Source organism: Colossoma macropomum, unplaced genomic scaffold, assembly GCF_904425465.1.
Source record: "Colossoma macropomum unplaced genomic scaffold, Colossoma_macropomum, whole genome shotgun sequence".
NCBI classification, from domain to species: Eukaryota; Metazoa; Chordata; class Actinopteri; order Characiformes; family Serrasalmidae; genus Colossoma; species Colossoma macropomum.
In genome coordinates this window covers 69195-81954 of record NW_023495200.1, presented here as the reverse complement: position 1 = coordinate 81954, position 12760 = coordinate 69195, and the positions used below count along the sequence as shown (strand labels likewise).

The window sequence follows — 12760 nt, the reverse complement described above, 5'->3', positions numbered from 1 at the left end:
GCGGTACTTCACTGTCTCTCTGCTGCTCTTTTGATCTTTTCTACCAACACTCTCGAGACTGAAGAGTAAATAATATTAGAATAACTCTGATTACAGAAACACTTACCGATCACACACAGCAGCAGAGCCGTAACTCAAACATCAACAGTTACACCATATCAGTGTCACAGAGGAAGCTTCAGTCTCTCTTCAAATTCTGCTGTAGCTGTATGGAGGGGTGGAGCTTGTACATTAGAATGCATTATTTTTCATACAACACATACGTCTGTTATAAGTAGGAGGGTGTTCACACACCCATACATGTATTTCACTGAAATATGGCTGCCTTTAAAATGTGCCACAAGACTTACACACTAAAAACAAGGAGCAGCTTTGAGCATGAACTTTGAAAATCAGAATGTATTCATAACAATAACTGTGAAATGGTTATTGTATTGGAAAAACACTGATATTAATAGCAGTCCTACTATTGCCTCTAATATGTTTCCCTTTACTCTCCACTCTGAGGATCATTCATTCGTTCAGTTTCAGCATCTCTACAGCAAACCTCTGTTACCGTTACTGCATGGTTACAGTATGTTAATGTTACTGCACGGTTAGTTTATATTTGATAAACTTATGAAAACAGAATAAAATAAAGCGTCAATACGGCCTGATGAGTTAAAACTTCTGAGACTTTACAACTGGAAGGTGTACAAACTTTAGCACAATGCTACAATCGCTGTTTTATGATCAAATATAAAGTAACTGTGCCTTATCATTTGCAGGAAATGTTATTTGTAAACAGTGTGCTGCAGAAGACATGTTTACATCTTTACACCTCAAAAATCTAACTTTTGCCAAACTAATGAACTATTTCTATTCTTTAACGAAATTTGGGCATTTTAAAGATAATAAAAAAATATCTATAAAAACTCCTGATGACACTTTTAGGACATTTTTATCTAATCTAGATAACTTAACTCTAAAAAAAAAAGTCCTATTCTGGGGTTGGATTCACAAAAGTGACTCACTAAAGAAAAGCTTCTTAAGATTGAATGTTTTCTTAAACTGATGACAGCCTCATACTTCATACACTGTAGTTCTAATGTGTTTCATAAAATATAATTGATTGCAGATCAGTAGATTATTAAGAGTTTTACCGAATGACTATTCAGCATTTTAAAATATCAGCAAAATAAAACTTCAGATAAAATGTGTCTGGACATTCGAGAGAAGCTGGATAACTTAGGCCAAAATCTGAGGACTGCCCATTAGGAATGTTCTGCTCTTCTCACAGGCTTGTTTTTAGGCCTAAGTTATCAGGCTTGCTAAGAAATCCTGCTTTGTGAAAAAAAAAACTCTGGGCTGAACTGTTTACATGCCCAGACACGCCCCCCTGACCACAGACCCCAACAGAAAAGCAGTGAGAGTCCTTTAGAATGAAATAATATGCTACACAGAGCTAAACCCTATAAATAATACTTCTCTTGATTAAAAAAGATCTTATTTAATCACATCTGTCTCCCTTGCTCATATTGGAGATTTGTTCTGTTTTAAAAGCAGTGCGTTTGTTTATAGCTAGTGCTGCTGTGATATTATTAAAGCCTGCAGGACGTCACCTTCATACCTCACACACTTATTTGAGACGTCAGATTGAACATGTTCTGGTCACACAGTCAGTCAATGTCCAGAGAAGAATAACCGGACTGGCAGCTGTAAGTAAAGACACTCCTGCACTCATTTCTCTTACAGTTTCTTTATTTAATTTATTTCAGTACATTTTGACTTAAAAAAATGCTTGATAAAAATATACTCATTCAGGTTCAGAGACATGAAATCAATTTAGACCCCAACATGATTAAGGAAAGAGTTTCAGGTGCTTCCTGACATCTTTAAACAAAATTTCCCAACTATATTCTTTGTACTGGGCTGTGGGGACGGATTAGCCATATTAGAGAGGTAACAATGAGCAAATAAGCTTTGATATTTGTGCATATTTTGGAAAACATTATGAAGTTCCATCTGTATCAATACATTAGCAGTGAAATCTCTACAGCTCTCACCCAAACTGTAACACTGAGGGAGGCAAAGAGGCAGTGTGCATGTGCAAATCCTTTGTTTTACTGTAATCCACTACAAAATATACTAATTTACAAAGACGAACACTAAAAAAAAAAGATAAAAGAAAAAAAAAGGCAAAAGTGCATAACAAAACAGGGCCTGACAAACCAAAACACAAACCAACCAACCTGGGGGGGGGGTATTCCACAAAGCAGGATTTCTCAGTTAGCCAGATAACTTAAGCCCAAAGTTGGGGACTATCCAATGGGGAGGTCCCTCAGCTCTTTTCCTATTGGACAGGCTTGACTTTGGGCTTAAGTTATCTAGCTAAACTGAAAAATCTTGCTTTGTGGAACACCCCCCTGGTATATGAAAATAAACAAACCCAAAAAATCTCTCTCTCTCTTTCTCTCTCACTCACTTACTCACTCACTCACTCACTCACTCACACCTGAAAGTTTATTAATTCAATGAGGTGCTACATTCAGAGTTTGGAAGAGTTCAAACCAGCTCACTGTAGGAAACGGTTATCAGCACAGAGAAGACGTTTCCACATAGAGGCCAATAAGCTAGTTTTCAACAAACACGCTGTGATGGTTGTTAACAGAGCAACAATGTAACATTTCTGGCCTGTTCTGTTTGTACATATAAAACAGTGGTGTTTCATCAGTGCTGTTAACTGCAACTGATCATCATTCAGATGAGGTGCTGGAGATGGTGGATGAGCTTCTTTCAGACTCACAACCTTAAAACAATAAAAATATATCAGAATTGACTCTGAGTATTGATACAGAGTGTTATAAGAGAAAATTCAGAAAGGCTGATTTACCTGAACTGGGGCTTCTCGAAACATGTTTAAAACCTGAAACAGAGATGAGTGGATGATTATCATTTTACCTGACTATATACACCACACAGAGCCCGTCATAAGAGAATTATGTGCTATAAAATGTATGTAATAAAACCTACAGCTGTACAGAATGACCTTTACTTCTATATTCATTGTTTTATCAACACACTTTGGCAGCTTCTCAGCTTATAAAGAGAAATAATTAATATTATTAATAATAATAATTAATTATGAAAATTCATAATTTTACTGGATAAATGTGTTGAACTCTGTGTAAGAAATCTGTGATCTCACTAACTCAATATGTTCAACTCTCTACACTTACCAGAGTTCCTCCTCTGAATGAGCAATACAACACAGACACTGAGGACAGTCAGGAGAACAGCTAGAACTGCAGCTATGATAAGACCAACTGACCCTCCATCTGAAACACCAGAATGTTACATCAGATCATCTGTTCTCTGCCCCAGCAAATCATTTTTGAAACTGAAACACAGCTACTTTCTTTCTTAAAAAACTTCTCCTACCTTGCAGGATCTTGTGATCAGACACCTGCAGCACCATCTCCTCCTCCAGGCTGCTGTGCTGAATGATGCAGGTGTAGTTGTGTCTGTTCAGCTCCTCAGGTGAGACAGTCAGAACGCTCCTCTTCTGGAAGGTTCCATCCTGGTTGGGTAGCGTCTCTCTGAGCTCCACCTCCTCATGCAGATCCTCTCCATTCTTCTGCCAGGAGATCATCACTGCTTTGGGGAAGAAACCTGTAGCATGACACACCACTGGAGAAGAAGAGTCCTTCTGGAACAGAGACGCCTCAGGAGGAACTGGAGAGAGAGGAAGAGAGAGAGAGAGAGAGAGAGAGAGGGAAACACACACAGAGAGAGAGAGAAAGAGAGAGAGAGAGAGAGAGAGAGAGAGAGAGAGAGAGAGAGAGAGAGGGAGGGATACACAGAGAGAGAGAGAGAGAGAGAGAGAGATGCTGAAAAATATAAATAAACACTGCACAGTGTTTTGTTCCTCCACTTAAGAAACAAATCCTGTTCAGTAATGAGTGAAGGAGCAGCAGCTTTTCAGTGAGGATGATGAAAACAGTGTGAAAGCAGCAAAACAAAAATGATATGAAATTGAAAAATTAGTTTACTTTGCTACATTTTAAGATTAATTTAACAACAGATCTTTAAAATACAAATATAATTTAATATCATTACACTTGTTTTAAGTATTCTGCTCTCTCTAATAATGCAGTATATACACACGACTGCCCACTATTACATGATTAAAAGTTACTCTTCCTGAATTCAGCTGCAGTTACAGTAACAGATCAGATCACTGTACCTTTCCTCTCCACAGTGGATCTGCCATATTCCACATACTTCAGTAACCAATCAGGGCATTCATTCTCCAGGTAGGCCCTTTGGAACACAGCATAATAAGGTGTCCTCTCCAGCTTCTGTTTGGTAATAACAGCTTTAGCGTTGGCTGCAGTCCAGGTATCAGTCTTCAGGTCCAGACTGAGGAAGTCTTCTCCATCATAGCCGTACTGCATGTATCCTGTACTGGTTCCATCATCATCCAGCTCACAGCCGTACATCCACTGCACTGTGTGAACCCCTGCAGATACACACACACACACACACACACACACACACACACACACACACACAGAGTACAGTACAGTACAGTACAGTAAATTTTTCTTCTAAGCTCATCCACGTTGTACGACAGTTGTCTTCAGTGCTGATAGTGTCATTATTGCAGTACTGAGCCTCGGTGAGCCGCGTTAGTAGTTTGAATAAAAAGGTTAATTTTAAGAAATTATTACTTATTTCTGTTGTTATGATTCACTAAAACCTGAGAGTAACAAACTACAGACATGTAGTCCATCCATTACAAATTGTAGTCCATACATTACAAAAAGATGTTTGTGTTGCTGCTTCTTAATATCATTTGCCAGACTCTGCTTGAGACTCTGCTTTAAAATCCTCTCAAAGCGAACTGTATGTTACACACTGTTGTGTGACATCATCTTGTATTGTTCAAAGATTGTGAAATGAAACTGAATGATCGGGAAAAAACATGCAATTTTGATATCAGTTGTCCAGCTTTATCTCATTTTCTAGTTTTAAACACTGGAAACTGCTGTTATTAACATTGGTTTAACATGAATCTGCATAACTTGGCTAATAAAATTTTATTCTGGAGATGAATGAGTTGTTATTAATATAAGCTCTTATTCAAACATTGTAATATCACATCTGTCCAATAATGTTTTTGTTACTTTCAAATGACACCTCACATCAATAAATGAAACAAGCAAAATATGCCATTATTATGGATTGTTTTTTTTTTTTTTAGATGGGCTGATCCTAAACTTTCTTGATGGACTTGTTTGTACTGTGCCTGTTTGTCTATCTTTAACTGCTGCCTCTTTCTTTGGCTTTGGGCACTTTTGGCCCTGTGAATCTTTAGAAGAAACTCTCTCTAAACACACATGTCTCAGTAGTTTAATCAGTTAACTAGTTACGTGATCTGAAGATGAGCACACATCACTGAAGAATATTATGAAATTTGTATTTTTTCCATCATGAGCACATATTTTCACCACATCTGAAATCTAATAATATCTTATAACAGTAACACAATGTATTTGTTAAACAGTAATATGGTCTCTACATTTGAAAATGTGTGTGGCAATGGAAATGACTGTATGTGATGGCTTTTTTTCTTTTTTACTAGCAACATACAACATTAACCATTACTGATAACCTAAAGCACAGACAAATATTAAAACAGTAAAATATATGAAATGGTTACATGGTAACACTGTCCAAAACTGTTTTAATCTTAAGTGCATACAATAAAAATCTGGGTATTTCATTAAAAATCCAAACTTGGGGCTTAAAAACATGCTATAATTCTATTTTTGCTCCTTTTTTCTCTTAATAAAACACATGCAGTGCAACTTGTATAGACCTTGTAGTGAAACTATTACAAATTTTGAGGTGTTTTTATTTTACTCATACATTTCATTTTACTACACATTTATTAGAAGATACTAAGTTTATAAATAGTAAACTTTATGTAAAACAGTACTGAATGAAGAACCATTTAGAAGCTGAATGAAAGGCTGTTATTGGTGAGCTGAGCTGATCGATCTGATCATTGAAAATACCCAGAATGCATTTATGTCAGTGAAACAGCCCTTTCCTGTCAAAGTAGGTGATTCTTGGCTATATTAGGCATTAAAATGCACCAGACTCTCTGATGATAGTCTGGCTAATGAGACTAGATGGAAGATAACAACATATTATTAATGTTTTTTTTTTATGTTTAAGTCTTTTAATTTTGTTGTGGAAATCTGAAGTTTGCTCAGATCTGGAGGCAGGTTTAATTTTACGTTTATAGAGAAAAATTGTATGTAATTTCAGAATGTGTGTCTTAGCAGCTGGAAGAAAAAAGAGAAAAACATACTATTTTAGTGTAACTGTAGAGCTGGTGTTCAGTGTTAAAGCTCATATTCATATTCATCCTCACCTTCAGTCTGATTGAAGCGCTTCATTGCTGTAGCTAGATTAACTTTGAAGACCTCCTGATCATCCAGATGTTTCTGTGTCTCCATGTTCCAGTAATCTTCATCCTCACTCTTCTTCATCCAGTCTGTCTTTGGGATCAATTTCCTGATGTTACTATCGTAGTACACAATCTGCTCTCCATCCAGCAGACCGACAGCAGTGAACTCTGGGAAATGTATTCCTGGTGTGACTCCAGTGTAGAAGTAGCTCAGAGAGTGAGAAACTGAAAAAGATAAAAATATCTATTAAGATGGAGGAAGAGACTCTCTTTAACCTGCACACTGTCATCTTCATCTCCATATTCAGAATGGAGTCAGGAGATACTGACTGTACAATCCATTTACAACTGTCAGTGCTGTTTTTATCTGATTCTGTTTCCATTGTTGAGGACATTTGCATCAATATGTCAAGCACAAAGATTAGTAATGTAGAATTAGGCTAATTAAAGCTAACAGGCCTTAATGGATAATGGGAATTGACACCTGCATGTGGTAGTAATTTGTTTTCTGTGTGATTTGGCACCTGAACCTCTTTCCTCTGGTCTTAATGTTCTCTCTCTCCGTGTGGTCTTGTTCTTTATTTTAATTTCAGAGAGGCAGAGAGAATAAAGGTGCTGTGCATAGACTGGCAGTAATAACAGTGGTGTTCAGTCAACACGACTAGCAGTGTTGCAGGAAATGTGGTACAAAGTAACACATTACAGTAATCTAATTACTTTTCAGATGAGAAGTCCCTTGTAAATCACTTACTCACTCATGTTTAGCAGTCAAATAGCTTTTGACACAACTAAAGAGCAGTGCTTTTATCAATTACACTGTAAGTCCTTTGTTTTGTAATAAAGTAGTGTAATATGAGCTTAGTAATGTAGTTTGTAAGGGATTCCAGTGGCTGGTTGAAACATCAAAACCCGAATGTTCACTTCAGCATTAAGATAAGAATGAAAACGATCCAAACAAACAACAAAACAAACCAGATAATATGAGACAGAACAGCATGAGGCCTAAAAGAACATAAATCACTCTGCGCTGTTAAAGGAACCTTCAGATATTCAATTTTCCTTGTTCATTCATCATCTGAGCTACTTATCCTCCTGGGTCACAGGGAGTGCTGGAGTCTATCCCAGGGGAGAACATGCAAACTCCACACAGACAGGTCACCTGGCTGGGGAATCAAACCCAGGCCCTTCTAGTTGGGACTGGCTGGAATATGTGGGATAGAGAAGAAGAATGGTCTCCTTTGTGGTTTTCATGGATGTGAAAGCTGGACAGTAAACAAGCAAGACAGGAAAAGCATGGATGTCTTTGAACTTTAGTGTTGGAAGACTTTTAAGAGAACCTTGGATGGCAGAGAAAACAAACAAATAGATCCTCAACCAAATCAAGCCTCACCTCCCACTCAAAGTCCAGATAACCAAGCTGTTATTTTGGACACATTCTGAGAAGAACTGATATGTTGGAAAAGACCATTATGCTTGGAAGAGTTGAAGACAGGACATTCTGGAGAAACACTATCCAGATGGTCACCCAGAGCTGGAAACAACTTGATGGCACAATAATAATAATAATAATTATAATAACAATAATAATAATGATACTATAGACTATCCCATGCCCTTGTACGCACCTCGCATGTGTGTGCTTTGCTTTAGCTGACAGTGCAGCTTCAATTGTTAGTGTATGAGCAGTGCAGTGTGAGCCTGGAAAGCATCATTAACTCTACAAGTGATCTGTTGAAGCATCTAATCATGTTAATACGATTTTCATTCAGAAACAGCTCTGTAAGCTTTACATTTCCAATAAATTTTGAATGTTCGTTTTTTGGACTGTTTCTACTAAATAGTTTCGAGATTTTCAAACAGCATAACTGGCTGCATGTTGTTCACAGTCAGAGAGTCAGAAATAGTGATGAGCTTTTTAAATGATGTGTATTATGATTGAATCTTTCTTAATTAAGGTCTGAAATGTCTGCTGTACTTTGCACTCAAACAGATGTGTTTGGGTTTTCGAGAGCAACCCAGAAGTAAAGCAATCAGTAAAGTTGTTACAGTCAGAGAGAAGTAATTATTCATTACTAATGGATTATGCTGGCCAGTCTGAAGCTCAGGAGTAGTTACTATTTTTTTAAATCAAGCATGTGAAATTTACCAATTGTGAAAATCATTCCACATTACAGTTTTTGTATTTGTCTTAATTTGCACAACCTGTATCTCACTCTAATGGGTGGTTCTCTCAGCAGAAAGAGAACAGACCTAGATTTCTAGAACATCAGCATCCTAACTGATAGCTAACTGATGTTGAGAAGTGATGAACAGCACATTCACCAATCCAGACCTGTTAAATGTGTACAGACACCTCTAGAAGACATTACTCAGAATGACATTTATAGACTATTTTTTAAACAGTTCTAGATTGTTTACTGAGCAGAAACAGACTCACCTGCTGATGTTAGATGAATGTAAACTATGAGGATGAACAGGCTTTTCTCTATCACTGTATAATAATCCATTTTCAGCCGTGCAGACGTTTTCGTTTGTAGAAACGTTCTGTCCTGCGTCAGTTTGAATACTGAAAGTACAGTGAGAACTCAGTATCTAATGAGGGCGTGAGCACATGTGCAAGATAACTGATAGACCCCACTGAGGCCCTAGTGATATTGTGGGGGGTAAGTAAGGACATGGAACAGGGTTTCATCTTCATATGTAATATTAAATATACCGTAGATTAAAATCTGTTAAAGACACAAATTTAGGTGATTATTTATTGAAACACAAATCATATTTAAAGGAAAAAATTTTGGTAAAACTTTAAAATATGCCTCTGATTTCAATTAGAAGTATTCAAGTGATTCTCCATATTAAATTAATTTAATATGGAGAATTAATTTAATATGATGTGTGTGTGTGTGTGTGTGTGTGTGTGTGTGTGTGTGTGTGTATATATATATATATATATATATATATATATATATATATATATTATTTTTGAGTCCATTTTCAGTGTAGATGAGAGGTTTTCCACACTATTTTACCCTTTGATGTGAGAAAAATGTGAATAAAAACTTATGTCCATTATGGCCAAACATGAACAGAATGAATGAAATAAAATGCCTAAATTCTACTCAGTGCTTCTTATTTCCCTTCACTGCTCTCAGAAGTCGTTACTGTAAAAGCCTCTATTAACATCAAGTTCAAAACTGAAGTTTTCCACCATCATAGCAAGACTGCAAGTCTCAGACTCAGAGCTTTATTAACACCAGCCATTCAATCACACTGAAGCATGCTAGTCAGGATCACCAGTCACCAGGAAGAAGTGACCTCTCCAGGTTCATACCAACACTGAAAGCAGCACTTTGTGTACAACCCCATTTCCAAAAAATTGGGACACTGTGCAAAATGTAAATAAAAACAAAAAGCAATGATGTGCAAATCATTTAAACCCTATATTTAATTTAAAATAGTACAAAGGCAGCATATGCAATGTTGAACCTGAGAAATGTTATTGTTTTTTTGAAAAATATAAGCCCATTTTGAATTTGATGCCAACAACACATACCAAAAAAAAGTTGGGACAGGGGCTACAAAAGACTGGTAAAGTTGTGGAATGCTAAAAACACCTGTAAAAAAAGTGGAAAAGTGTCCTGTGATCTGACAAATCAACATTTGAAATTCTTTTTGGAAATCATGGACACTGTGTCCTCCGGGCTAAAGACCAGCTTGTTATCAGTGCACAGTTCAAAAGCCAGTATTCATGATGGTGTAGGGGGGTATTAGTGTACATGGCATGGGTGACATGCAAATCTGTGAAGGCACCTTTAATGCTGAATGATAAACGCATGTCTTGGCTACATATGCTGCCATCCAGATGACGTCTTTTTCAGGGAAGGCTTTGATTATTTCAGCAAGATAATGTCAAACCACATTCTGCATGTATTACAACAGCATCGCTCTGTATTAAAAGAGTCTGGGTGCAAAACTGACCTGTCTGCAGTCCAGACCTGTCACCACTGATAACACTTTGGTGCATTTAGAAATTAACAATATGACAAAGGAGACCCTGAACTGATGAGCAGCTGAAATCCTGTATCAAACAAGAATGGAAAACATTTCTCTTTCAAAACTACAGCAGTGTCTCCTCAGTTCCCAAACGCTTAGAGTGTTGTTAAAAGAAGAGGTGATGAAACACAGTGGTAAACAGGCCCCCGTCCAAACTATTTTGGAATGTGTTGTTGGCATCAAATTCAAAATGGGCAAATATTTTTCAAAAAACAATAAAATGTCTCAGTTTCAACATTTGATATGTTGTTTTTGTAGTATTTTCCTTTAAAAATATGGGTTTACATGATTTGCACATCATTGCATCCTATTTTTATTTACATTTTATTTACATTCATTACCTTACACATACACATTTTCTCTATTTTCTATAGCTAAAATACTGGTGAAAATATAAATCAGTCAGGTGGTCGACATTTTCTTGAAGTAGAAGCAAAACTATTCAGACAGTGATCAGCCATTTCAGCAAGTGAGTGGATTTAAAGAGAACTGAATCAAAGACTACATTAATATCACTGCTGGTCGTGTCTGGAGTAAATTTAAAAGTGTAGCTCACAGTCTTCATGATAGAAATGAGCCCTGACTGTGTCTGGGCTCATATGAGCATTTATTAAACATGTTCATAGGATTTCAATGCATTATACTTTGTCTGATTAAACATCACAATCAAATCACAATCCACGTGTTAGTTTATTTAAATCAAACATTACTGTCTTACAGAAGAATATATGATATGTGGATCTTCTGCTTCTACTTGTCTGTCTGATCTCTTGTTTCTCTTGTTGAAGTGTAGAGAAGTGTAGTTCATCATTTCACCATCCTGTTAATGCAGTAATACAGAAAACACACACCTCACACACAGAATACAAACAGAATACAGTATAGAGATAATAGAGTAAAACACAAATAGAAAGCAACAAAGTTTTTAAATCAATAATTTCCTGGGAAAAATGTGATGAGTTGATTTTACTGTATCAAGTAATACCACACACACACACACAAACACACCGAGATATAAAACACCAGAGTTTCAAATTCACAAAGAAAAATTCAGAAGAGCCAATAAAATAAACTAGTTTTTAAAGTCTTGAAATCAGTTTTAGAATTACCTCATTCTCTTCTTTAGAGTTAGAATCTGTGGAAACAGGTACATTGAGTTACATCATTCATTCATTCATTCATTCATTCATTCATCATTCGTCTCATTTTCTTTATAAACTGCAATTCATCTTGAGCAACGTGTTTTGAAACATTTCAAAGTAAATCTAAAGAAAAGATTAGTTTTTGTGTTTTAGTTTATTTCTTTTTATTTCTTTTAAGGTTACATTTTGGGAGAAAAAATCCAGCACTATATATTGAGGATAATCAGTAATGAGCTATATTTACTCTCTCTGTGCTGTTCTCTGTGCTTCAGTATGATCAACAGCAGGAACAGAAGAACACTGAGCAGAACCACAATCACAGCTCCAAACACCAGAACCAGCAGGAAGAACACATCAGATCTGTAGCCATCTACACATAAAACATCAAACATTTATCTTACAGTATCAGATTTGACCAACAAATCTATATACATATAAACATATATTTAAACAAAACAATATCTGATCAGTACAATGTGATATGGACTATTATAAACAATAAATAATAATGAAAAATGACAATAAAAAAAAATATGTGCAGGAGCATGTCGGTAAAAGACAAACCTTTAAATTTAGTTTTGTTCTCCACAGATATTTGATTAATCTCTGAAGAAAGGATATAAAATAAGAATAAAAATGATTTAAAATCACAGTTTCATTTTGCTGTTTCACATAACTCAAATATCCTCTTTAGCCATTTTATTAATAGTTGATGGCTAATCTAGTGAAATAATGGACGTTACCTCTGATTTGTAGATATGTTGTGTTGCTGAAGGTCATGAACTTTTGGCTCTGAGCGCTGCAGTAATAGAGTCCTGAATCAGAGTGATTAACTGCAGTTATAGTGAGAGAGGAGTTCATAGAGTTCACTCTCATCACTGATCTGTTACTCTCAGCTATAAAATGACAGGGTTTGGAGGATAATGTTAATGAGTAATATTTACATGCAATATAAACTGGTGCTGAATTGTTTGTGTGTTTGAGCCAGAATAAATAAGATGACAGAGTCAGACTGTGTTGACACCAGAGAGTGACATCATCACCAGGTTCTGCTTCTACAGTTAAACCAGCCTGAGAGCTCAAACACACTGACAGTAAACCTGAA

The 12760-nt window shown here is 36.3% G+C and overlaps 1 protein-coding gene across 2 annotated transcripts; it reads right to left on the bottom strand.

Moving 5' to 3' along the window:
- Nucleotides 1-1718: 1718 nt before the first annotated feature.
- LOC118801145 (H-2 class I histocompatibility antigen, Q10 alpha chain-like) lies at nt 1719-9032 on the bottom strand. Of its 2 annotated transcripts, none has more exons than XM_036561309.1 (7): nt 8898-9032; nt 6425-6685; nt 4226-4501; nt 3421-3714; nt 3219-3317; nt 2873-2905; nt 1719-2788 (listed from the first exon to the last, which is right to left on the bottom strand). In XM_036561309.1, the coding sequence occupies exons 1-7, from the start codon at nt 8965-8967 to the stop codon at nt 2736-2738; spliced, it is 1086 nt and encodes a 361-aa protein (XP_036417202.1). In that variant the 5' UTR covers nt 8968-9032; the 3' UTR covers nt 1719-2735. The 2 variants fall into 2 exon arrangements, with proteins under 2 accessions (XP_036417202.1, XP_036417203.1); XM_036561310.1 differs by having other exon boundaries at nt 3219-3321; nt 3425-3714.
- Nucleotides 9033-12760: the final 3728 nt, after the last annotated feature.

Coding starts and splice junctions, on each gene's coding strand:
- LOC118801145 (XM_036561309.1), bottom strand. CDS start 8,967: ATGGATTATTATACAGTGATAGAGAAAAGCCTGTTCATCCTCATAGTT. Junction 6,686..8,897: donor CATTCATCTAACATCAGCAG/GTGAGTCTGTTT, acceptor TATCTTTTTCAG/TTTCTCACTCTCTGAGCTAC. Junction 4,502..6,424: donor GCGCTTCAATCAGACTGAAG/GTGAGGATGAAT, acceptor GTGTATCTGCAG/GGGTTCACACAGTGCAGTGG.